The sequence below is a fragment of the Loxodonta africana genome, chromosome 5, assembly GCF_030014295.1.
Source record: "Loxodonta africana isolate mLoxAfr1 chromosome 5, mLoxAfr1.hap2, whole genome shotgun sequence".
Classification (NCBI taxonomy): domain Eukaryota; kingdom Metazoa; phylum Chordata; class Mammalia; order Proboscidea; family Elephantidae; genus Loxodonta; species Loxodonta africana.
The window spans coordinates 118,711,165-118,738,536 of NC_087346.1; the positions used below are offsets into that span (position 1 = coordinate 118,711,165).

At 39.8% G+C, this 27,372-nt stretch overlaps 2 protein-coding genes across 7 annotated transcripts in view; one reads left to right on the forward strand and one right to left on the reverse strand.

Moving 5' to 3' along the window:
- The window catches only part of RFC1 (replication factor C subunit 1), a 121,476-nt gene extending 94,336 nt beyond the window's left edge, over nucleotides 1-27,140 (forward strand). For all 4 annotated transcript variants that reach the window (XM_003411302.4, XM_010591419.3, XM_023549800.2 and 1 more), the window contains 8 exons: nucleotides 123-218; nucleotides 347-445; nucleotides 919-1,073; nucleotides 1,198-1,315; nucleotides 3,060-3,205; nucleotides 7,756-7,969; nucleotides 9,455-9,646; nucleotides 10,722-27,140. In XM_003411302.4, coding sequence (XP_003411350.1) covers nucleotides 123-218; nucleotides 347-445; nucleotides 919-1,073; nucleotides 1,198-1,315; nucleotides 3,060-3,205; nucleotides 7,756-7,969; nucleotides 9,455-9,646; nucleotides 10,722-10,805 — 1,104 coding nt within the window. In that variant the 3' untranslated portion in view covers nucleotides 10,806-27,140. The remainder of the gene's footprint in view (nucleotides 1-122; nucleotides 219-346; nucleotides 446-918; nucleotides 1,074-1,197; nucleotides 1,316-3,059; nucleotides 3,206-7,755; nucleotides 7,970-9,454; nucleotides 9,647-10,721) is intronic.
- The window catches only part of WDR19 (WD repeat domain 19), a 92,440-nt gene continuing 87,590 nt past the window's right edge, over nucleotides 22,523-27,372 (reverse strand). For all 3 annotated transcript variants that reach the window (XM_023549798.2, XM_010591417.3, XM_023549799.2), the window contains 4 exons: nucleotides 26,420-26,570; nucleotides 23,951-24,074; nucleotides 22,955-23,031; nucleotides 22,523-22,634 (listed from right to left, as the gene is read on the reverse strand). In XM_023549798.2, coding sequence (XP_023405566.2) covers nucleotides 22,523-22,634; nucleotides 22,955-23,031; nucleotides 23,951-24,074; nucleotides 26,420-26,570 — 464 coding nt within the window. The remainder of the gene's footprint in view (nucleotides 22,635-22,954; nucleotides 23,032-23,950; nucleotides 24,075-26,419; nucleotides 26,571-27,372) is intronic.

The window sequence follows — 27,372 nt, forward strand, 5'->3', positions numbered from 1 at the left end:
TTCATCACACTATCGTATTTCTGTAAGGGTCAGTTTTTTAAAGTATCTGATAGGTATTTTTAAAGTATCTGGCTATATGAATTTTTAAAAAAATTATTAAAGATTCCTGTCATCATTTTCAGGGTGCTATGATGTCTGTTGCATTTAAAGAGGGTTTAAAGATTCCCCCTCCAGCTATGAATGAAATAATTTTGGGAGCTAATCAAGATATCAGACAGGTAAATTAATTATATCATCTATGACTTTTGGGCTGGGGTGACTTTAGTTGATTCTTTTGAATCGATGGCTTTTGCGGGGGGTGTTTTCCCATGATGACATTGTCTTAACTTATTTGCGATTCTTTTAGGTTTTGCACAATCTGAGTATGTGGTGTGCGCAGAGTAAGGCACTAACCTATGACCAGGCCAAGGTCGATTCTAATAGAGCCAAAAAGGACATCAAGCTGGTAAAATACATTTCCTTTTCTTAATTACTTTACCAAGCCAAAGCACTTCTTGTTTTGAAGGTGTTCATAGAAATGGTCTTTATAGCTCCTTGACACACCTGAGGAACCGATGGATAGTTATTACAAGAGCCATGGACACCTGTTAAAAGTGTTCCCAATTCAAGTTAATTTTTCTTCAAGTACTGTCAATGTATATTGTAAATTATGAGAAAGGTTTAAGTTTTATTTACACTCATGCTTCAGTTATCATAAAATGAATTTTCTAGGGTCTCTTATGGGTAGATTTCATCTTTTAAATGTTTGGAACTATTCAGAATATTATTTCAAATGGTCTAGTTTAATAACCTTTCTGAAACTAGAAGTCTGTATTAATTACCTCTGTGTTCCATTTCACGTAGTCATTAGTCAGAATTTATTACAGCCAGAGCAGTGATTAAGAAGTGTTTTTGTTTGTTTTACTGTTACTTTTTTAGGGCCCGTTTGATGTTGCCCGGAAAGTATTTGCAGCTGGAGAGGAAACTGCCCATATGTCACTTATGGACAAATTGGATCTCTTTTTTCATGATTATTCAATAGCCCCCCTCTTTGTCCAGGAGAACTACGTACATGTGAAGCCTATAGCCGCAGAGTGAGTGTTCAGAGACGGTGAGGGGTAGAATTAGTATCTTTCCCAGCACTTCAAAGGCCAAACACTCAGGGAGGGGACGTCAGGGGTGGAGAGTAATGTAATCCACACTCGTTCTTTCCTGCAGGGGTGACGTGAAGAAGCACTTGATGCTGTTGAGCAGAGCAGCAGATAGCATATGCGACGGTGACCTAGTGGATCGTCAGATCCGGAGTAAGCAAAACTGGAGCCTCCTGCCCACACAGGTTAGCATAGTGCTCAGCTTAAAGTGTAGACTCTGCTTTAGTGGAAGGGAACCAAGTAGCTTTTAGATACTGAAAGCAGTACTGAAATAGCTTTTAGATATTTGAAACCCCAGGTAAACATTGTGGCTCTTGCGGCAAAAATACAATTTGTTATAGATGAAAACAGTGTGACCACTATTGTCTTTTTCTTAATCTACTCTTATTTTTCAGTTGTTTCAAAAATATCTTTATGTGAATGAACACATGGAAATAGGAATGTTAGATTTTGGTCATAACTAAGATGTCAGTCAGAAGTTTCATGTGCTCTCTTTTACCTGAAGAATCCACATATTGTTTTTGTTTTGGGTTTCTCAGAGTTACTGTATAGCTTCCCCTTGAAGAAATGCAGGCAGGGCAGGGTGCCAGCTCTTTGTACGATATATGAGTTCTGATTTTCTTCTTTCTTGCTAAAGAGGCAGCTTTAGATCGGGTACTGTATTTAGGTTGATATCTTTTACTCAAAACTGAGTTTGGCAAACATTCATATTTAAGAATATTCTTATTTGAGTTTTGAATATTTATACAGGGCAGCTTTAGTGGTACAGTGGTTAAGAGCTCAGCTGCTAACCAAAAGGTAAGTAGTTGGAGTCTACCAGCCACTCCTTAGAAACCCTATGGGGCAGTTCTACTCTGTCCTATAGGGTTGTTATGAGTTGGAATTGATTCAACAGCAGTGGATTTTGTTGTACAGCATTGCTGGTCTAAATAATAAGCAAGGGACTCTCAGACCACCTACCTTTTTCCTAACTCTACCCACTCATTGTTTGAAAACAAAAAACAGAGATTCTTTCTGGATATAAGTTTTGTTTTAAAAGTATGTATTTTTTCTTTACCTAATAATTATACCTTTGAGAATTTACCCTAAAGAAATAATTTCAAATGAAGGAAAAGCTTAATGTATGAAAGTATTTCCTAAAGCATTAGTTCTGAGAACAAAACATTGGAGAAAATCTCCATGTCCAGTAACATAAGAATGACCAGTTACAGTAAATCCTCATGATGGAACATGATGTAGACTTGGAAATTATTTATAAAGATTATCTAACCTGAAAAAATGCTTGTGACAGAATATTCTTAGAATAAAACTGTATACAAAGTTATATGCATAGCACGATAAAACCTGTGAAAACTAGAACGTGTGTAAGGCAGAAACCTGTTAGAGAAGAAAAACTCCATATTTCCCACTAGAATGAGCAATTGGAAAGTGGTGAGACTGCACCCTGTCAAAGGCAGAAAGCTTTCAAGACCCGGGAAAACAAGGCAGTCGCGTCGAGTTCCTTTAAAAAAATGAAACAGTGGATACAGAAGATATCTAAGGATGCCCTCTTTTATTTTTCTCAAGTGCCAGTTTAATTGATTTTCTAATTGTTAGACTTCCCCTGCTTTGATGTTTACAGACAATTATATTCCTCTTAAACTAATTCTTTCCTGTGACATTGGCATCCCTGAAGTAACTGATGCGTTGAGGTCAGTTGGTTGAGGAGGCTGAGGCGGCAGGAGGATCCCCCTGAGGCATTTACTGCAGTCTTCCGGGAGACGTTTCCCATACCCACCCATCAGATGAAGGGAAAGGCCTGGCTCTCTGTCATCAGGCACCTGGCAGAATGTTGCTTTGTTTTCCATACGTTGATTGGAAGCTAGCAGCTGCTAAGGAAGCAACTTTGTACTGAACATTGAATTCTGGATTTCACTTGCCTTTTTTCAGGCCATTTATGCCAGTGTTCTTCCTGGAGAGTTAATGAGGGGGTACATGACTCAGTTTCCCACCTTTCCAAGCTGGCTGGGGAAGTACTCTTCTATGGGCAGACATGATCGTGTTGTTCAGGACCTTGCATTGCATATGAGTCTCAGGTAAGTGGTGTTACTCCATTTCTGACATTTTATTGGTGTGGTGTTTTTTAGCCTTTATCCAAAAAGGATAGCATCTGTGTTTTAGTTTTGATGTAATGCTAACTAGATTTACTATCCTGGCTAAGTGCCTTTTATTTTTTCAGCCTTTGTTTTATCATCTGGAATCAGGATAATACTTGGGAATCACTTAGATTGTGAGGATGACACAGGACCAGGCACTTCTGTTCTGTGGCACATAGAATCGCTGTGAGTCGGAACTGACTCAGTGGTACTTAACCACAACAGCATCACTTAGCCAGATGGTAAATGTTTCATTACTTAAAAACTATATACATTTGAGGTGGTGTTATTATTTATTGCACTATTACAACACTCGACTGCTGACTGAAAACTGAAAAGTCAGTGGTTTCATCCCACCAATCGATCCATGGAGGAAGATGTGGCAGTCTGCTTCTGTAAAGATTTCGGCCTTGGAAACCCTACTTTGTCCTATAGGGTCGCTGTGAGTCAGAATCGATTCGATGGTAATGGGTTTACTACTATGCCTCTTACTAGTAGGGGTAATTTCTCAGCTTCAGAGTGATTTTGTAGGAAAAAATGAACTAGATAAAAAAAGAAGCTAGTTTTTACCTATCCTAGCAGCTTTTTTTTTTTTTTTCTTAGCAGCTTACTCATTTGGGATAGTTCATATAATTTAGGATATAACAAGAAGACACACAAAACCAATGTTCTTGTTGAAGTTTAATGAAGTTGAAAATACGTGTATTTGGTACAATATTGTTTAAGTTTAGAAACCTAGAAAATGTGCATGCACATAAATGCACTTTAGGGATTTATTTTTAACCATAAGAACTACTTAAGCTGCCTTCTTATTTCCCTTGTGGCCCATGGAAAGTATGTTAGTATTTGGTCCCCGGGTATACCCTTAGCTTTTGGTTAAAGGTGAACGACTGAGTTCATCTCTTCTGTTCCTGTAAAGTCCTATTTTCTACTATGTCTCCTCTTCCTAGGCTACGGCCTAAGTCTTTTTTGCCAACCTTGTATTAGTTTACTATTGCTGCTGTAACAAATTACCACAAACTTAAGTGGCTTAAAACAATACAGATTCCCAGCACAGCTAGATGGTGCCCAGCTACCACCACCGACTGTTCGGACAAGGGTCACAATAGAGGGTCCCAGACAGAGCTGGAGAAAAATGTAGAACAAATTTTAACTCACACACACACAAAAAAGACCAGACTTATTGGTCTGACAGAGACTGGAGAAGCCAACCCCATGAGTATAGCCCCTGGACACCCTTTTAACCCAGTACTGAAGTCACACCTCAGGTTCACCCTTCAGCCAAAGATTAGATGGGCCCATAAAACAAAATGAGACTAATTGGGCACATCGGCCCAGGGGCAAGGACGAGAAGGCAAGAGGGGACAGCAAAGTTGGTAATGGGGAACACAAGGTCGAGAAGGAGAGAGTGTTGACATGTTGTGGGGGTGGCAGCCAGTGTCACAAAAAAAATGTGTGTTTGTTTAATGAGAAACTAATTTGCTCTGTAAACCTTCATCTAAAGTACACACACGAAAAAAAGAATTTACAGATTTATTCTCTTATAGCTCTACAGGCCAAAAGAATCACTGGACTAAAATCAAGGTGTTTGCAGGGCTGCATTCCTTCTGGAGGCTTTAGGGGAAAATCTGTTTTCTTTCCTTTTGCAGTTTCTAGAGGCCACCTGCATTACTTGCTCAGGGCCCTGACGCCCATTTTCAAAGCCAGCAGCATACCATTGTCAAATCTCTCTCTGACTCTGATATACCTGCCCCCTTTCCTCTCTTTTATAAGGACCCTTGTAATTACCTTGGGCCCACCCAGATAATCCGTCAGGGATCATCTTCTCATCTCAAGACCTTTAACTTAATGATGGCTGCAAAGTCCTCTTTGTACTTTACAGTTAAGTTGTATGGAAACATAGGGATTAGGATGTGGACATTTGGGGGAGGCTGTTCTGCGTACCACAATCCTCATCCTAGCTTTGCTTTTCCACCTCCTCTGTTAGTCTGTCTGAGCTAGGCCAGCAGCTCCTGACATCCCCTCTCTTGCTACCTAAGCCCACTCTTTTGGTCCTCCTCTGCTGCCCTTTGCTTACCTTTTGCATCCCTTATTTTAATTTACTATTAAATATTTGGAAACCCTGGTGGTGCAGCGGCTAAGAGCTATGGCTGTTAACCAGAAGGTCGGCAGTTTGAATCCACCAGGTGCTCCTTGGAAACTGTATAATTACTTTTATAACATTCAGGCTCTTTGGACTATTTTAATTTACTTGTTCTGTTCCTCACCGCTCTTTGCATTGGTCAGGCTGAGGGCCTACCCGCTCGGGTCTTTTCCTGCTTCTTGCTTGCTGCTTTTTGAAGATCTGTCCTAGGCTGTCCCTCCTGATGTTCCCACTGTACTCCGCGGAAATTCCGAGCACTGGATTTCCATGTCGTTTCGTGGCTGTCGTTTGTATTCTGTCACCTTCACCCCTTAGACTGAATGTTTCTGGGGGTAGGAACTGAGGCTTGTTCATCTAGCACATAAAATTGCTCTATAAATGTTACTTGAATAAATCTGTCCAGGATGTTACTATCAGCAAGAACATCTGGTGGTTCTGTGTCACAATTTTTTCAGTAAATTAAGCCTTTCCTGTTTAACTTTCTAACCCTGGTCAAATCACGGGCTTCAGGTTCTCTTCACTTTAATAAATGAAAGTCTGATTTTATTATTGGTTCTTAATCTTTTTGGGGTCATAGATACCTTTGAGATCTGAAGGCTTTGACCTTTATTCTCAGAAAAATGCACATATGCATAAATGATTTCAAGGAAATTATAGATTCCTGGGGTTAAGAACCCTTTAGATATATTAGGTGTTACCTTTAGGCTTTTCTAGATTTAATGTTCTATAGTAGGTAATAATTATGTAACAAAGTGCAAGGTAATATTTTTAGAAATAGTTTCAGGATATTCTGAGCACTATGGCTGAGGAACTCATACCTTGCTTCAGGTATTAATATTTTTGATTATGGAAGACTAAATCTAAAGAAAATGGATGAAGTTGAAATAGGAGAGTTTTTTTTTTTTTTTTTTTTTAACTCTTTGCCTAGGTAGTAAAACGGTTGTGAGGGTAAGGTTATAGACTTCTGATCAGGAGACGAACCTCCTGGCTTCTGTGATTCAGACATTAGTTACATGAAGGCAGGAGCAGGACCCAGTAGGTAATTTTTTAAAAGGATTTTCATATTTTAATGTATGTTCTGATATAAACAGCTTTTGAGGTCTTTTGTTTAAAGTATGCATACTATAATTGGTTTGAAGATGGAGGCAGCTGGGTTGGAAAGATTTAGAGTGGTGGCATCTGAAATACTGTTTTGTTCAGCTGTTTTCTGTCTTCTTTAAGAAGGAAGTGGCAGCATTTAAGAGAGAAAGAAAAACAGTTGTTTGCATGGTAACAATCTAGTTCTCAGCACGTCTCAGAGACTTAGCACATCCCTAGTCTTCCCCTGGCCAGTGTGGACCACCTTTGGATTTTGCAGGAACAGTCTCTGCAGTTTCATTATATTTGGGGAAGTTCCTGTTCCCAGAATCGAAGGTTTCAGAGTAACAATATTAGAAATGTGGGGGGAAAATTCTCGTAAAAAGACCAGACTTAATGGTCTGACTGAGGCTGGAGGGACCCCGGAGGTCATGGTCCCCAGCAGACCTTCTGTTAGCCCAAGACAGGAACCATTCCCAAAGCCAACTCTTCAGACAGGGATTGGACTGGACTATAAGACAGAAAATGATACTGGTGAGGAGTGAGACTCTTGGCTTAAGTAGACACATGAGACTATGTGGGCAGCTCCTGTCTGGAGGGGAGATGTGAAGTCCAAGGGGGACAGAAGCTGGCTGAATGGACATGGAAACACAGGGTGGAGAGAAGGAGTGTGCTGTCTCATTAGGGGGAGAGCAACTAGGAGTATATAGCAAGGTGTATATAAGGTTTTGTATGAAAGATTGACTTGATTTGGAAACTTTCACTTAAAGCACAATAAAAATATAAAAAGAAAAAAGTGTGAGGGGAAATACCCTCATATATACTTCTGTATGCTACAATCAGACACACGTAGCAAGCGGCAGTGGCACTTGAGGTAGAAAGTTTCACTGCCTATAGCTGATGCTTTTAATATTTTGAAATTTGGAATGAGTAATCTTACAGCTAAGTCTGAGCACAGGGACACACTGTTGTTCCCTGGGCTTTAAAAGTAGGAGGGAAGTAGAACCCACATCTGTGTTTTTCATTCGCTGATCCAGGTAAGTAGAAAACTTCCTTCGGGCACGTTGGTGTGTATCCATTGCTCTGACGACATAGCGTCAGGCTTTCGCTTCACAACTTGCTCCACAGTAGCCATTCCTTATAACCTGGCATTCATTGGCCAGTATTAAAATCGGATTGAACTCTGCCTGAGTACTTCAGTGTTGATATTGCATAGATGACTTGAGTTGTGATATTTTGCCATTGACTGTCTACTTTGTTTTGGTTTAAGAACGTACTCCAGCAAAAGGACCATAAACATGGATTATCTGTCACACATAAGGGATGCACTTGTACAACCCTTGGCCTCACAAGGGGTGGAAGGAGTGCAGGCCGTTGTAGCACTTACGGACACATATTATTTGATGAAAGAAGACTTTGATAATATCATGGAACTTAGCAGCTGGGGAGGCAAACCTAGTGCTTTTTCCAAGCTGGATCCCAAGGTAAATTGTATAACCCTCTGGTTCTCCTTCACCTTGCAATTACCAGGATTCTGCTAGGAATACTTAGAGATGTTTTAGATGCTTTAAAAAGGTCTCATTTTTTTTCCTTACATGCTTCCTTCTTATGATCTGTGCTTTCCAAAGGTAGTCTTTGAATACAGTAATATAATAAGAGTAGATTTTTGGATTTGACTTTACAATTTTTTTTTTTTAATCTTTGCTTTATGCTCAGTGTAAAAGCAAGAAGTGACATCTGAGGAACAAATATAAGTGTATTCCTCAGAGGGAGGAGGATGAGCCTTGGGAAGTAGAGCAAGCTGTAGTAATGGACTATTAAAATAAAGATGTTATATTAGCTGAGGAATTGTGTAATTTTTCTTTTTTTAGTCTGCCTAATCTGTCGATTCAGTATTTATTCCAGTTGGACAGTTTACTGTAATAACGTATCCCCTGCTTTCTCCTTGTAATAAGCATCAAAAAACTACAGTGATAAGACATGAATATGTAACATCTGATACCTTACTGCCTGTTGATTTGGGGCTGTTTTAGAAGGCATATTCTCCATGGCTTGCCTTCTCTAGAATTTGGCCTGACTTCATGGTTATCCGTAAACTCTCACAGCAGACATCCATTGTCAGAATTCATGAAGTAATTTCTAGGATTATGCTTAGAAGCTTTTATATGTTTGTGAAGCTTGAAGTTAAGGCTTAACAAATATTTAATATTTTGAAGTATCTATTAATTACTGTGGAGCCCTGGTGGCACAGTAGTTAAGAGCTCGGCTGCTAACCATAATGTCGGCCATTTGAGTCCAGCAGATGCTCCTTGAAAACCCTATAGAGCAGTTCTACTCTGTTCTGTAGGGGTCGCTATGAGTCGGAATCAACTCCACTGCAACAGGTTTGGTTTAGATGTTAACTACTATGGGAAAGCAATTTGTGTTTTGCGAGCTTTTTTAATTTATTGATTCACCTAACTTTATCACTTTGTAGAAATCTGGACAGCATTGAATAGTTAAAAATGATGACTTACAGTGCAGCCCTCCCTGCCTTTTTTTTGGTGTGCCTAAAGTTCCCAAGGAAGCCCTGGTGGTGCAGTGGTTAAGAGCTACTACGTCTGCTAACCAAAAGGTTGGCAGTTTGAATCCACCAGGTGCCCCTTGGAAACTCTATGGGGCAGTTCTCTGTCCTATAGGGTTGCTATGAGTCAGAATCAATTCGATGGCAATCAGTTTGGTTTTTTGGTTTTTAAAGTTCCCAGATACTGATTCTTAACCTTTTTTGAATCATGGACCATACTGAGAATATCATGAAAAATTTGGAACTTTTCCGTATTATCATTACATACACTTAACGTATATATGCACAAATCTTTTGCAAACAGTTCCACAGGGCTTCCAGGCTCTTTCAAAGTCTTTAGGCTTACAGAGTTTAGAAGACTTGTTTGACATTTAGTTGTTTATTTTAATATGTTCCTTTCATGTAGGTCAAAGCAGCCTTCACGAGAGCTTACAATAAGGAAGCCCATCTTACTCCATATTCACTTCAGGCAATAAAGACGTCTAGACGCAGCATAGGTCCAGTGCTGGAGTCTGAATACAATGAAGAGTTAAATGAAGATGACTCTCAGTTTGATGAGAAAGACCAAGATGCAGTGGAAACGGATGCTATGATCAAGGTAGTGTTTTAAGCTATAGGTGGGAGAAGCTGCGGTACTCCCTTCAAAAGAATTTGCCTCCTCTTGCATATAACTTGCCTTCTGAATACTAGTGCTTCTTAGTAAGTAGCAGAGTAAGTTGAAAACACTTACTTTCTTTTTGTTCATTATAGTTTAGGGTGGAAATATATAGAGTTTGTTATTATATAAACAGCTTCTTATAGTAGTAAAAGAGCCAAGTAGCAAGAAAAAAGGTCACTGTATTGATGGTCACAAGCCCTTAGAAAATATGTTATTTTTATTTGGCCGCTGAAGGATTCCTTCTTACCCACAGACACACATTTTCACAGCATAATCGAGAAACATTTTTAATGAAACCATTTCACCCTTCTGCTGTTTGTGTTTTGTTACAACCATCGAGATACCTGTAGAAGTTTCTCATAGCAAAACGTCCTTATCTTTTTTGTTAGGAAAGATTAAAATCCATTATGGTATCAGCTCACTGTTTACCACTGGCTGAGGCAAAGGAATCTGAGTCTGTGTCCTCCTCTATGCTGAGCTGTGCGTGTGGATCATTCTTGCCCCTTGTTGCTACTCTGTGTGTGCTGGGGTAGGCACAGTGGATCCCCTGCCAGTGGAGCTCCAGTCTCATGTAGATACAATAGGTTGACCCCTTCTTACCTCATCACAAACAAAGTGCTCAGATCTCTTACCTGAAACTTGAAAGGAAGTTCTTCACGTAAACATTGGCCTATTTTGTAAATCATCTCCTGCTTATTTTGCCTTTCCTAAATACACCTATGTTCTATATCCAAGGAATTGCTTGCATAGTGAATGTAGTTTTGGTCTGGATTCTAAGTAGCTTTGTAGTTGTTACTGCTATCTTTTAAAGGCTCTAACTAGCCCAGCTAGACAACCACTGCTTGAAAGTAAACTCATCAGGGGTATCGGCAGTGCAAGAAGTAGATGCGTGCAGCCTCTCTTTTCATTTAATTCAGGTAGAGGTAAAGATTAGACATACTGTAGAAGAACTTATTTCAATTACTCATAAACACATCTAATTAAGTATTTTTTGTGTATCCTTTTCCCCCTACAGAAAAAGGCAAAACCTTCCAAGCCTTCAAAGTCAGAAAAAGATAAGGAGTCCAAAAAAGGAAAAGGAAAAAGTTCGAAGAAATGAAACTGTTTTTCACTACTGACAGCCACTTTTTACTCACCCTGCTGACCAGTCTAGCTGGTCTTGAGAACACCTGATTATTCCAGAGGAACCATGTTTTGGCAGTAATGGGATGACCGCTGGTCCCATTAGGATATGATACAGCTAGAAGGATTAACCAGTAGGCTAACGTACACCTCTTATAGAGGTTGATAGGACTATCCCTTGTCAATCTAATCAGATTGGTGTGCTTCCAAATTACTGTGTATAATTAAAACTGGAAACTAAATGTGGGTTGTGGAGTTGGATTTTAGTTAACAGTAACATGCCTTGGAACAGTGGTACTGAGGTGGGTTTTTTTAGGCTTAACAGTTTATCCTAGTGGACTTTTTAGGACCAAAACTGATTTTTTTTTTTAAAGGTAGTTAGTATTATGTGGTGAAATTTTGTAAATAAATCACAATACAAAACAGTCACCACTTAGAACTGGGTATTTGTACAAATACCTTGCAGAGTATGAATTAGGAATAAAATATGTTCCATATGATAGATACATGTATAAAATCTTAAGATTGTCATCTTGTACAGTAAAATATTATGTTGGTATATTACTTGTCAATTTGCAAATGATCGGATAAAAAAACTTACTATATTCCCTACTAGGCATTGTGTGAGACATAACTTTGGCAGCTGAAGAGTCCAAAAACCCAAAACCAAACCCATTGCCGTCGAGTCGATTCTGACTCATAGCAACGGCGTAGTGGTTAAGTGCTACAGCTGCTAACCAAAGGCTCGGCAGTTCAAACCTGCCAGGTGCTTCTTGGAAACTGTCCTATAGGGTCACTATGAGCTATGAGTTGAAGAGTCAGACTTCTTAATTACTGTTTTTGTTCCCTCTAGGAGTTTATTATTGCACAGCACGGTGTGCTAACCACATGGCTGCAGTGAATGGAATTTCATTAGTCTTTGTTATACTACAGGGTGTGGGGGCTGCAAAAGCGTTGCCAGATATTCTTAATGCTTCCAGAGTCTCAGCCTGTCAGATTCAAACCAGTAAGGTGTAGCTGGATCAGATTCTTAGGCTCACTCTGATATGGGACAAGATGAACACTGGTTTTGTTTAGTTCTTCCTTCGGAGATCTGGTTCTGTCCTGTGCTGGATTCCATAGACCCTGCTGGAACTTTAGATTGTACCTATAACTATACTTATTGAGCAGCCCTGAGGCTGTGGAACTGGGCTGCAGTGTGGGGGCCCTGCTGTTTTTTAATCTTGTCAACAAATGTTCAGAGTAGCTCTGTGAAGTATATTCTAAAAGGGATGTAAAATAAGGATACTGTTCCCTGCCTTTAAAGAACCTATAGTCTTGTTTGGGAGATGATGCATAAAGATTTTGAGACATTTAAAGTATATTTATCAGTGTGAAAAATGTCTTTCATGTAGACTAAATTCATTATGGGAAGAAAACATTGCCTAAGCCTTTGCCTGCTGGGCCATGTCCCTCTCTCAGTTAAAACCCAGCTTGAAAATCTTCTTCAGTAACGGTTTCCTCGACTGATGACTGCTTCACCCCACCAGTGGGGAAAGCATGGCCACCATATGCATATTCTTCCGTTCCTGTTACTTTTGGATATGGAAGTCATGTCTCCTTAGTTGCTCTGTACACCCTGGGAAAGGGGCTGTAATCTTGCAGCCAGGACAATGAATAGTGTCATTTACTAGTTCATTAGAGTGCCTATGGTTCTTATTTCTATTGCCTTATCCTTCCAGTAATAAGATATAGGAATAAGAAAGGAACTTAAGGGTAGGTTTTATGATAATAATTTGTATTGTACCACTTAGTAAGGCCATAGGCCTCTGGCCTATTCTCTGGCCAGCCACTGGAAAAGAAGAATGAGTCATAAAGCTGGAGGCATCATGTATGGGTGGGATACTTGGATGCTGTAAAACATTACTGGCACTTTGGGTCTTAGCCTAGATTTGTAGGTACTACTGTACATTAGGCTACAGGACTCATTTTTGTCAAGTGCTCAGACTTTGGTGACATTGGTCTTGCATGACAAGACAGCATATAGGCTGTAGGCAGCTGTTGCAGGAAAATTATGGGGTCCCTGGGAGGTGTGTGTGTGTGCATGCACTGGTGGAAGTCGGGGGGAGGATGAGGAGAGCCCTCCAACAGCCTTGGAAAAGATTCCAAATAATGTGCGTTTTAAGTAGAGGTCAAATGACTTAATTTTGTGACAGGAATTCTACAGTATGTAGTATACTGACTCACTAGGTAAAAGCTTATGGTTTCATTCATTTTTCCCAATATTGGCTTTATTGATTTTTAGTGTTTTGATTCTAGGACTAATTCTACTAAATAGCCTTGATTTGTATAAACTTACTTCAGACTTTTAATAGTGTTTACATGTATGCTGCACAAACTTCAAGTGTGCTTCCTTTATCTCTTTTTTGTCTCTAAACCCAGGAAAACATTACAAATATCTAGTCAACAATTTTACTTTAAAGGAGATATTCCAGAATATAAAAGTTATCAAAAAGCTAAATATTTACAATTAGGTCATAGGTTACTATTAACAGTGCAGAGCACAGACTATGTAAGACTGTGAAGAGGAAATATACAAAGTGTAATAAACAAAGATTATGTATCACTAATTTTGCCAGTGTACAGAAGTTGAAAAGTGCTGATCTTGAAAGGTCGCCTTCGTTTATATTTTGGTGCCCAGGAAGGACCACCTCCAAATCCACTAGGGGTGGACACACAGTCATCCATGGAAAAATGCTGGTTTCTCAGAAACTTTATATCTAGAAAGGACAAACAAAAACACATGGTTTTAGAAGGGTCTCGCGTAACAACCAGCATTCAGTTGGCAAGAAAGCATAGTGTACTAAAAATTTTTTTGCTTATCTCCAGAATGTGGAGCAGGGACACTATATTCACGTTAGAAATCTCAAGTCTATAATCAGTGCTGGGTTCCATTCATGACCTTGCAACTGACTAAAATTGTGTGGACAAGCTGTTGAGCCTTTAATTTTTTCAATTATAGAGGATGATGATAATCACCTCAGTAGGAAGAGTGAGAAAATGGAAGATAAGTGCTCAGCAATCTGTAGAGAAAAGTTTTTCCTGATGTTAAGCACTTGTTAAGAGTTCCCTGTCTAAAGAGAGTCTGTGACAATAGCTGCAGTCATTACCCACTATATAAGAAGACACTTATTGTAGTGATTTTTTAAAAGAGACAGTGCAAAAACGTAACTCTGCAAGGAGCTGTGATAACCATGGTCTAGGTACTTAAAGTTTTCTAAGGCTCTATTTTAATGCAGGGGTAGTGTTTCGAGAGATTTTGTGGAGGATTATTAAAAATACAAGGCAAGTTTCCATTTTTGGTAGTGGCAGAGTTATAAATTAACTTTCCCACAGATCATACTTATTAATTCTGGACAAAATAAACTATTCAAAGGCAGTGGAAAGCAAACAAGCAGGCAGAAACCGAAAAGGTGTCAACCCTTGAACGGAGAGAACTCCACCGGGTAAAACTGGTGCTTAAATGCTTTTCACCTGAGGGCAAGTTCATGAAGCATGGGATGGCTAGAACTTAAGCACCATTGTTGGAGTCTTCCTGGCTTGAGGAGTCTGAGAAGAGTAAATGGGTGCCAGAGTTGCTGGAATGTGAGGGGGGTTGCTGGAATGTGAGTTGCTGGAGAGGAGTTTGCTTTCAGATCTACATATAAACTCCACCCAAATCCTTAACTTCACATGCTTGTAAAAGACTCCAAGGAGCCAAGTTTAACTGCTTCTCAGAACCAAAATCAATACTTTATAAAGGAAAACAGAGAATCTATAATTTCTACAACATCTCATCCCCAATGTCCAGTATACAATATTACTAAATATGCAGGGAAAAAAGGACAGGTAAGAGAAAAAGCATTCTGTATAAAATGATCCGGAGATGACCCAGATGTTGAAATAACAAAGGACTTCAAGCAGCTATTTTAAATATGTTTAAGGATGTAAAGGAAAATACGGTCACAAGGAATGCACAGATGGGGGAATCTCAGAGAAATGGAAACTAATTCTAGAACTGAAAAGTGTGAAATCTGAAATAAAAATTTTACTTAGAAGAAAGTGTCAGTGAACTTGAATATAAAGAAAATTACCCAGTGTGATGAAGAGGAAACATGAAAGTGAAAGAACCTTCATAACCTATGGCTATTGAGCAGTCAAATGTGCATGTAACAGGAGTCTCAGGATGAAAGGACAGAAAAAGTATTTGAAAGAATAATGGTCAAAATTTCCAAAATGAGAGAAAATGAAGATCCAAGAATTCTAGAACATACAAAGCAGAATAAATAAAAGGCCAAACCTAGGCATGGCATAGCCGAGCTGAAAACCAAAGTTACAAGAGAAAATCCTGAATGCAGCCAGAGGAAAATATTACATACAGAAGAACAATGACATTTGATTGCTGACTTCTCATCACTAACACTAGAGATAGAAGACAATGAAATGATATCTTTAAAATGCTTCAAGAAAAAAGCTGTCAACCCAGAATTCCATATCCAGCGATAAGATCTTTCACAAATGAAGAAAAATAAAGACAGAAAAATAGGTGCAAGCAGTCCTGCACTGTAAGAAATGTTAAAGGACATTCTTCAGGTGGAAAGGAAATGACACCATATGGAAACCTGGAAGGAAACAGGAAAAACACAGGAAATGGTAAATATATGAATAAATGTAAAGCAACATATCTTCTAAGGAAAAATTATCACTGCATGTAAGGTTCATAATATGTAGATATATGAATAGCACAGAGGAAAGGACAGGTGGGCTGAGGTAAATGGAACTGAACTTTTGCACAGTTCTTACATTTTATGTAAAGTGATATATTAACTCAGCAAACTGTGGTAAAGATATAAAGAATTATGCAAAGAGGTAAAGTAAAAGTCAATACAGGAATAAAAATGAAATACTAAAAAATATTTGATTGGCCCAAAAGAAAGCAGGACAGGAAGAACAGTATAAAAAGCCAATGAGGCAAATATGAATCAAAAAACAAAATGGTACTCCTAAATCCAACCTGAATAAAAACTTACATGAAAATTATAGAACAATATCCCTCATGAGCATAGAAGAAATTTCCCAATAAAATATTAGCAAATCAAATCCAGCAATACATAAAAAGATAATATATCATGACCCAGTGAGTTTATCCCCAGAATAAAAGTTGATTTTAACATTCAGACAGCAATGTAACTCATCATATTAACAGAATAAAGGAGAAAAATCATATACTCATCTAACTGAAACAGAAAAAGCATCTGACAATATTCAACACCCAGGAGACTTTCTCAATTTGATATTAGGTCTCTTCTGAAAAACCTATAGCTAGACATCGTACTTCATAGTGAAATACTGAAAGCTTTCTCCCAAAACTGGGAATAAGGCAAGGATGTCCACACTTCAACTACACAACGTTGTACTGCAGGGCCTAGCTAGTGCAATATGGTAAGAAAAAGCAGGAGGATTGGAAAGGAACAAGTACATTTGTAGGCATAACTGTCTACATAGAAAATCCTTAGGAATCTGCAAAATAACTCAGAAGTAATGTGAATTTAGCAAGGTTGTAGGATATAAAGTCAATAGTAAAAATTACATTTCTCTATACAAAATTGGAAAAATGAAAAAAGTTTTAATTCCATTTAAAGTACTTGTCAAAACCCAGAGTGACTTGGGAATAAATTTAACAAAAAACATGCAAGATTTCTGTATTGGGAATTACAAAATATCAAGGGGAACTGACCTAAAGAAATGTAGAATACACCAGGTTCATGGATTGGCAGATTCTATATTGTCAAAATGCCAAAAGATCTACAGAATCAAAGTAATTATGGTAGGAAAATTCTAGGATGGCCCCCAAGATTCTCAATTTTGGTATTCTTCCCTTGTGTGATCATTTTTCCTTGAGTGGATGGGGTTTGTAAATATGATGGGATTTCACTCATGTGATTAGATTACATTATATAGCAAATATGAAGGGGGTTTTGCAGATGTAATTAAGGTCACTAATCAGTTGACTCTGAATTAAAAGAGAGATTATCCTCTGTGGGCCTGGGCTAATCAGGTGAACCCTTTAAAAGAGGGCCCAGACTTTTCTTAAAGAGAGATTTGAAGTGAGAGACATGCTTTCCATGCTGGCCTTGAAGAAGCACACTGCCATGGTGTGGGGAAGGCCTCGTATCAGGAAACTGCAGGCTGCCTGCAGGAGTTAAGGACCTCAGTCCTACAACTGTGAACAACTGAATTCTGCCAACAGTGAGCTTGGAAGGGGACTACAAGCCTCAGATGAGATTCCAGCCCGAGTTGACGCCTTATATAGATACAAAAGATTAAGAGTAGTCAAAACAATCTTGGAAAAAAATAAAGATGGAGGATTCACATGACCTAACTTTAAGAATCTGTCGTTGTTGGGTACCACTGAGTCCATTCATAGTGACCCCATGACAGAGTAGAACTGCCCCACAGGCTGTAATCTTTACAGTAGCAGATTGCCAGGTCTTTCTCCTATGGAGCCGCTGGGTGGGTTTGAACCACCAACCTTTCAGTTAGCAGCTGAGCACTTAACTGTCTGCACCACCAGGGCTCCTTCTAAGCTATATTAAAAAAAAAAACCTAGTGCAAAGATATATTAGGCCACAGTAATTGAGACTGCAATATTAAAATAAGGGACAAATACATCAAAGGAACAGAACAGAAGGTCCAGAAATAGACTCATACTTAAACATCCAATTGATTTTCAACAAAGGCACCTAAGCAATTCAACGGGGAAAGGAAAGATATTTCAACAAATGGTGCTAGAAAAACACCATTACAAAAAATAGGCTCCTACCCCCACCTCACACTGTAAACAAAAATTATTTTGAGATGTATCACTCTTGGAGCTTCTGGAAGAAAACATAGAAAATATGTTCCTGACTTAGGAGCAGGCAACTTTTTTTTTTTTTTTTTTAACCAAAGGACACAGAAAGGAAGCAACAACCATAAAACAAAGCAAAATCGATAAATTTCATCAAAATAAAAATTCTGCCCATCAAAAGAAACCATTAAGAAAATCAAGAGGTAAGCCACAGAGAGGGAAAAATATTTGCAAAACATAATCTGACAAAAAACTTGTATCTAGAATATATAAAAAACTGTTGTGACTCACTAAAAGGATAAGAAATTGGTGCCAAGATCATTTAATGTGGGAAAAAATACTTTTTTCAACAAATGGTGCTAAGAAAACTGGATATCCACATTCAAAAGAATGAAGTTGGACCCCTATTCTACCATATACAAAAATTAACTCAAAATGGAACAAAGACCTAAATGTAAGAGCTAAAACTATTAAACTCTTAGAAGGAAACATAAGAGTAAATCTCTGTGACCTTGGATTAAGCAATGTTTTCTTAGATATGACACCAAAAACACAAGCAACCAAAGGGGCAGGAGGGAGGGGATAAGTTGAACGTCAACCAAAATTAACTTCTGTGTGCATCGAAGTACACTATCAAGAAAGTGAAAAGATAATCTACAGAATGGAAGAAACTTTTTGTAAATAATTTTTCTATATAAAGAACTCCTACAACTGAACAATAAAACTCAATTAAAAATTGAGCTGCTGTTGTTGTTACATGCCATCGAGTTGGTTCTGACTCAGCGACCCTATATACAACACCACAAAACACTGCCTGGTCCTGCACCATCTTCACAGTCATGCTTGAGCCCACTGTTGCAGTCACTGTGTCAATCCATCTCATTGAGGGTCTTCCTCTTTTCACTGACCCTCTACCAAGCATGATATCCTTCTCCAGGGACTGATCCCTCCTGATGATATGTCCAAAGTAGGTGAGATGTAGTAGTCTCGCCATCCTTGCTTCTAAGGAGCATTCTGGTTGTACTTCTTCCAAGACAGATTTGTTCTTTTTTTGGCAGTCCATGGTATATTTGATATTCTTCTCCAGCACCACAACTCAAAGGTGTCAATTCTTTGGTCTTCCTTATTCATTGTCCGGCTTTCACGTGTTTAAGAGGCGACTGAAAACACCACGGCTTGGGTCAGGCACACCTGTCAGCATACAGACTGAATAGGTATGGTGAAAAGATACAACCCTGACGCACACCTTTCCTGACTTTAAACCATGCAGTATCCTCTTGTTCTGTTTGAACGACTACCTCTTGATCTATGTACAGGTTTCTCAAGAGCACAATTAAGTGTTCTGGAATTCCCATTCTTCGCGATGTTACCCATAATTTGTTATGATCCACACAGTTGAATGCCTTTGCATAGTCAATAAAACACATGTAAACATCCTTCTGATATTCTCTGCTTTCAGCCAGGATGCATCCGACATCAGCAATCATATCCCTGGTTCCACGTCCTCTTCTGAATCCGGCTTGAATTTCTGGCAGTTCCTGTTGATACACTGCTACGGCTGCTTTTGATTGATTGATCTTCAGCGAAATTTTACTTGTGTGAGATATTAAGGACATTGTTCGATAATTTCCACATTTGGTTGGATCACCTTTCTTGGGACTAGGCATAAGTATGGATCTCTTCCAGTCGGTTGGCCAGGTAGCTCTCCAGCTCTTTGCACATGTCATTGTAATACTTTGTCTTCTCAAAAAACTGAGCAAAGGACTTGAATAGTGCTCTGAAGAAGATACGCAAATAGGCCAATAAGCACATCAGAAAGTGCTCAAATCATGGGCCATAAGGGAAATGCAAATCAGCGACAATGAAATGCCACTTCACACCCACTAGGATGACAACAATCAAAAAGACATACAACACATTGCTGGTAGGAATGTAAAAAGGTGCAGCTATTGCGGCAGGGCTTTTGCTTCCCAACTAGAGACTGCGTCCCTTGCAGTCCGTGTTGCCACATAACTAAATTTATTTTTGTTGTTTTTGTTGAGAATATACGCAGCAGAACATACACCAATTCACAATTTATACGTGTACAATTCAGTGACACTGATTACATTTCTTCAAGTTGTGCAACCATTGTTACCCTCCTTTTTCAATTTGTTCCTCCTCCATTAATAAACTCACTGCCCCCTAAGCTTCCTATCTTTCAAGTTGCTGTTGTCACTTCGATGCCATATAGATAGGTCTTTGGTGTGTGGGTGTGTCCTGCTAAAATGCATATTTTTTTAAAAAACAATATTGAGTTTTTGGTGAAAGTTTATACAGCAAGTTAGGTTCCCATCTGACAATTTCCACACAAATTTTCTGTGACATTAGTTACATTTATCACAGTGTGTCAGCATTCTCTTTAATTGCGTTCTGTTTATTCCTTTTCCAGTACTCTAGTTTCCCTGCCCCCTTATCTTCTCATTTTTCCTTTGGAGTATTGTTGACCTTATATTCTCATACTGATGGCTTTTAAGTAAGGCACCGATTTTATGGGTAATATCCTTTATTTTGTGTGCCACTCTGCTATTTCACTAAAAGGTGACCGACCTCAGGGGATAGGCTCGGTTCTAGGTTTAAAGAATGTCTCAAGGCAGCAGTCTCAGGGAGTCCTCTGTTCTCTACTGTTCCAGTTTATCTTTTTTTTTTTGGTAAGAATTTGAGTTCTGCTTCACATTTTTCTCTCATTATTGTGACCCTGGTCAGGACGGTCAGTAGTGGTAGCTGGGCACCATCTAGTTCTTCTGGGCACCATCTAGTTCTTCTAGTTTCAGGGTAGCTGAAGTTGTGGCTTGTGTAGGCTTGTTTCTTCTCTGCACTTTTGGTTGCCTTCTTATTGTTTTGCTCCTGGCAAGTAGAGACCTGTAGTTGTGTCTTAGATGGCTGCTCACAAGCTTTTAGGACCCCAGACGGTACTTACTTCACTAGGATGCGGATCATGAATTTTGTGAGCTGTGTTATGCCAATTGACTGAGTTGTCCCGTGAGACCCATACGATAGATCTTAAAAGAGCACGATGCTTAAGGCAGACATTCTTTACTAGTTAAGCTAAACTGCTGTTTGGTTTTAAGAAGACTTCAGGGGGATGTTTTTGGTTTAAAGTTAAGGTTTAAAGATTATCTTAGGACAATAGGTTCAGTGGTTCATCCAGCCTCTATGGCTCCGAAAAGTCTGGATTCCATAAGAATTTGAGATTCTATTCCACACTTCCCCCCTTTTGATCAGTATTCTATAGAATCTTTGATCAGAATGTTCAGGAATGGTAGCTGGATACCAACCAGTTCTTCTGGTCTCATGGCAAAGGAGGTGGTTGTGAATGGAGGCAATTAGCCACACATTCCATTTCCTCTTCCTGTTCTGACCTTCCTTCTTCTGTTGTTCCAGGTGACCAACTGTTGTACACTGAATAGCCGCCTGTAAGCATTTAAGACCCAAGGCTTTACGCAACAAAGTAGGAAGTAGAACAGGAGCACTGAATATGATATTAGGCCAATTAACTGGGATATCCCATGAAATCATGACCCTAAACCTGCAAACCAAGGAACCAAATTCCATTAGGTGTTTGGTTGTTCATAAGCAGCTGTGATGTGTGTCATCTTGGCTAGGCCATGATTCTCAGTGGTTTGGCAGTCATATGATGATGTGATCACTTCAGTGTTGGGGTTTGATATAATGTGATCTCCTCCATGATGGGGGAAACCCTGGTGGTGTAGTGGTTAAGTGCTGTGGCTGCTAACCAAAAGGTCGGCAGTTTGAATCCACCAGTGCTCCTTGGAAACTCTATGGGACAGTTCTACTCTGTCCTAGAGGGTCACTCTGAGTCGGAGTTGACTCGACGGTAATGGGTTTGGTTTTTGGTTTCCCATGATGGGATCTACTGTGAGTAGCCAATCAGTTGAAAGGGAGTTTCCTGGGACGTGTGGCCTACATGGAATATAAGTGGACATTCTGGCAAAGCTTGTGGGCTTTTGCTTGCTCTGGCTCCTGTTCCTCTGACCTCTGGTTCTTGGGACTTGAGCTAGCAGCTTACCTGCTGTCTTGCCTGCCTATCTTGGGATTTGTCAATCTTTACAGCCTGTGAGGAACAGAGCTGTTCTCTGACCTGGCGATCCTGCGTTCACCAGCCCCTGTGGCTATGTGAATCTGGAGAAGCCTCCAGCCTGATCCATGGAGTTGGGATATTTCAGTCTCTACAACTGCATGAGCCATTTCCTTGATATAAATCTCTCTCTCTATATGACAGCAATTACATTTATCAGCTGTGCAAACCTATACTTAATCAATGCAATTTTTCCATCATTGTAAACCAAAACTCAGTCACATGACCAGATTCTTGCCAATGAAATGAGGGTGGGAGGACTATATGTAGCTTCAGTGTGATAAAAATGAGGATTGGAAAGAAAGAGAAATGGGGATTTTTCAAATCTCTGGAAGTCAAAATTTTCTCAGAATTACATCAGAGAACCTAAACAAAACTCATTTTTATTAACTGGCTTTGGTTTTAATGGACTGATTAAACAGAAGTCCCTGTGGTCTGATAAAATATGTTCTAGTTTGGAATCCACGATTCTGCTTGGCCAAATAATCTGTCACTATGGAGAGTGTACTACCTGAATTATATTTTAATACCTCAAAGCTCTGTTGGCAGATTGCTCAGATCTCACAAGTTACATGATATACAAAAGGAGTCAATGCCAATACAAATTTTAAAGTTGCATGTGCTCTCATGTGGACCCTGTGCCCTGGCATGGTGAGTGGGTGGTGTGGCACTTACCCGCACGTACTACTCATTGCTCCACCTCTGTTCGCAGGTACTGGGTAAATTCTGACATTTTTTTCAGTTGAGCAAAGTTTAATCTTTCTGAACACATAGGACATGTGTTTTCAGTGTTCAGCATGCTGTTTGGGGGAGGGAAATGCAGAGCACATTAAATCTTTACTATTCCATTAGCTTTGGGCTGCTCTACTGTGAAAAACAACTATTTCCTGTCTGCACTTTTTTAACATGTCATCATGCAATTTAAGAGTCAGTTATATTCAGTCTCATGCAAGATGCCCTTTAAGGATAATGTTCTCAAAGGTCATAGAAGATTCTTTCAAGAAGCTGATTTAGGAATCCTTAGGAATATAAACAAATAGATTTAAAATAAAAGAGCGGCTGAATGCGAAGTCTATGTATTGATAAATCTGTGGGACTGAGTGAGATGATACACACTTACATCTTAAATTCTGAGTACAGAGCAGGGAAGTCACAATGTGGACACACTGTCCAGTCATCTTTCAACATATGTCGACCCTGGAAACAGTACATTTAAGAGTAAAATTCATCTTTATTTGTAAAACTCCCACCATTGTTCAATTATAATAATTAGACTACAGTTAAAAGCTGGACCTTTTAATTACAAAATTATTGATATTTCACATAGGTGGGTAATCAGTTAGAAAGAGATGACATCAAAAGGGCGAAAGCCAGATTTTATCAGATTCGTCTATAAAGGAAGAATAATCTTATATTTTGTGATATCACTATCTGAATTTGTTTTCCTTTAAAACATATTAACTCATGAACTAACAAATAATCTGATATTTTAAGTTTTCTAATAATCCCACCCACCAACTGCCATCAAGTTGATTCCAATTCATAGTGACCCCATAGGGTTTCCATAGCTGTAAATCTATGGAAGCAGACTGCCACATCTTTCTCCCATGGAGCCACTAGTGGTTTCAAACCCCCAACCTTTTGGTTAGCAGTCAATCGCTTTAACCACTGTGCCGCCAGGGCTCCTTTTTCTAATAATAAGCCTTAATAATAAAATAACTACCACTTATTAAGGGCTACAGCATGCCAAGTACTATACTTGGGTTTCATACTTGTTATCAATCTATGTGTTATTTCAGTAAGATAAGAACTATTCTGCTCATTTTACAGATGAACCCAGGAAGCTAATGCAAATTTCACCAGGGTATACAGCGAACGAGTGGCACAAAAGGATTTGCGCCCAGGACCATCTGATCCCCAAGCCTGCCCTGCAGTGCCTCCTTGATATTCATGTAGATTATTACCAGTTTTGAAGGTACTTTGCTGACCAAGAAGTTAGATGCTAAATGTTTCAGGAAACATGAGGGTAGGATTACTTCCGAAGTGAAGAAACAAGTATTTAAATGGGTTCTCTATATGCGTACAAAGAAAGGGATAATATCATAAAGAAACTTACTGTTGCAATGCAGTACGGGATGTTATTTTTACATCCAGGGCAGAGGAGTTCACACTCCGGGAGAAGAAACCCACAGAATGGGCACGGGGTGGTGGCCTCTTCTGTCTCGGATGTGTCAGGCCTCCTAGGAGGAGGGATCGCGTATCATTTAAAAACAATGACTTAATTTCATGTAACATGGAGAGCAGAGAGAAGGCGTGCTTTGAAAACCAGTAACATGTAACACACCTACTTCTTTACAACTAGACTCTGAGACTAGAGATACCAGCTTACCTGCAGCCCCTCCCCATCGGCTGCTCCAGCTCCAGGGAGGAGGAAGAGTAACTAGGATTGGGCGCTACATGGGCTGTGCTTGAGAGTTGGTGGAGTTCCAGGATGTTAAACGGCAGAAAACCTGGGTGGGTCTTACTGTCTCCTCTCTTCCTGTGCCACTGAAGTGGTGAGCTTGCCATTTCTGCTCTCTCTCCTTTTGTGTAACTGAAGTGCTGAGGGCTACCCAGCGCTGCTCAATAGGGTTTTCTGTGACAATGGAAACGTTCTCATTCTGTGCTGTCCAGTTCAGTACCTACTAGCCACATGCAGCTTCTGAGCACTTGAGATATGGTTAGTATCGAGGAACTGACTTTTAGTTCTTAAAAAACTTAATTCAAATTTAAATAGCCATGTGTGGCTGGCAGGTACTATATCAAACGGCACAGCTTTAGATCACTCTTGCATGGGGAGAGAATGCCTGACATCTCTTTCATGCCAGAAGCTAGGCCAGTGTGGCACTAAGCCATGGCGGCAAATGTGCTCTCTCATTTGCTAGTTACTTTCTCCCCACCTCCATGCTGGTGGGTGTGCTGAATCAGACTGATTTGGTCTGAAGTTACTTAGTCTTCTACACTTTAAAAAAAGGGGAATGTTCCACGTAGCTCTGTTTAGCTTAGGGTTCCCCACCATGAGGTTGGCCCTATCCCCAGCTAATAATTCAGTGGTATTTGCTTCCATGTGTTATCACTGCTGGTGCATTCCCCTCCCTTGGTTGAGGTCTGGGTCAAGATTCAGGTTCGCCTGGGTCCCCTGGTCATAATGACAGTTAATACTGTTGTTGTTGTTAGGTGCTGTTGAGTTAGTTCCGACTCATAGTGACCCTATGTACAACAGGATGAAACACTGCCCGGTCTTGTACCATCCTCATGTCTACTCTAGGAAGCAGCTCTTCCCCAGTTGTATTTTGAGTGCCTTCCAACCTGTAGAAATCCTGGTGGTATAGTGGTTAAGTGCTACAGCTGCTAACCAAAAGGTCAGCCTTTCTAATCCACCAGGTGCTCCTTGGAAACTCTATGGGGCAGTTCTACTCTGTCCTATACAGGCGCTATGAGTCGGAATCAACTGGACGGCAATGGGTTTTTCCAACCTGAGGGGCTCATGTTCCGACACTATATCAGACAATGTTTTGCTGCTATCCATAAGGTTTTCACTGGCCAATTTTTTTCCAAAGTAGATTGCCAGGTCCTTCTTCTTAGTCTCTCTTAGTCTGGAAGCTCTGCTGAAATCTGTCCACTATGGGTACCCTGCTGGTATTTGAAATACTGGTGGCATAGCTTCCAGCATCACAGCAACACACAAGCCACCAGAGTATGATAAACTGACAGGTAATTGGTAGATAACAATGAATAGGTACCTCAAATGCCATAGCCACTTTGAACAAGTGAGAGTTTAGAATTAATCCATGATGCAATTTTTCCTTTTGTAAACTCAAATGTACCTCTTCTTAATTTTCTTTGATAAAATCAGGTAAATGTAGGCCACTTACTGCTTCTGAAGTGAGGACATGCTTTATGTGCCCTTGGAGCTGCACAGGGTGTGGAAATGAACTCTCCATGTTGACATGACGTTTCTTAGACTGAGAAATACTCACTATGTTATGTATCTCTCTGTGGCAGGCCCTGTTTACTGCCTACCATTCTTTTCTTTTTCCTTACCAACAGAACTTTGTTTTTACGCAGCAACGTGCTTTGCAGCTAGAGACAGCCATGTGGCAGAGTACTGGCCAGTGAGGCCTAAGTGGAAGTCCTGGGCCTCGTGTCCTTCCCAAATAAAAAAGGAAAGACTTTTAACCTTTTCTTTTTCTACTTCTTCCTGCTTTGAATGGGGACATGATGCCTGGAGGTGACCAGATTTCTTGTACCCATGAGGAGGAAAACTACATGCTGTGGAAGGCAAAGCTGGAAGACAGAGGAATCTGTCCTGGTGGCATCAGGACACAGCTGCACTGGGCCTGGGCTGCAGTGCTCTGTTGTAGAAGCAAAGACATTCTGACCGTTTAAGCCATCGTTTGTTGGGCTTTCTGCTGCTTGTAGCTGAATACAGTCCTAATTGCTACCCCATATCCATTTTCTCACTGAGCCTGCACATAAGCAGTTACATTCTGCAGACACATTTGTGAAATGTGATTAGGTAGTGGAAACAGCTGTCACCGCCTACCTGACCATGGCCTCAATCTTCTTTTTGTATTTGGCATCTATTTTATTGCGGTACTCAGGCCTCATCAGCATAGCTGCAAAGCTGAAAGCCGAGTTCTTCAGGCCTGCTCTGTGACACTCGATCACAGTAGACGTCAGGATTGGCACAATGTCTGCAATACAAATCAAAGAGCAGAAAGAGCACCATGTCTCCTGTCTTCAGTGGTACTGGCCTGATGCTGTCCCTGGTTCAGTAAGTAAAGGCCAATCTCTCAACTTTGTCTGTTCTGGCAAAGAACCAGAAATGACCTGTTTAATGAGGGAAGGGAACAGTAGTAGAGTCAGGCCAATCATTCATCAAAATGTCTTTCCTTTGGTCATACCAAGTTCTGCCTTGAAGCAACCAAAGCTTGCACACCTTTGAGAGACATTTTGCATCTGACAGGACTGCTGATGCAAAGGGCAAGGGAGATGAGTAACTGCACTAACCTCTTTGCATGCATCCAATTACTTCTTCAGACAGATACCCGGAAGCTGAATTACTAGCTCACAGAACATGACCTTTTCTAAAACACTCTTATTACAAATAGCCAAATTGCTTTCTAGAAGCCATAACAACTTCCATCCCCACCAGTCATCACAAGCATGCTATCATTGTTGCACCACACAATTATTTTAAAGACATTCTTATGTTAAAAAAAAAAAAAGTATATTCACAGAACAGGGGTTAGTGAATAATGACCCACAGGTCAAATCCAGTCCTGAGGCTGTTTTTGTATGGCCCATGAGCCAAGAACGGTTTTCATATTTTTTAATGGTTAAAAAAAAATCAAAACAAGCACAATATTTTATGATATCCAAAGATAATATGAAATTCAAATTTCAGTGTCCATAAATAAAGTTGTACTGGAACACAGCCACACTCATTTGTTTATGCATTGTTCACGCTACAACAGTAGAGTTGAGCAGCTGTGA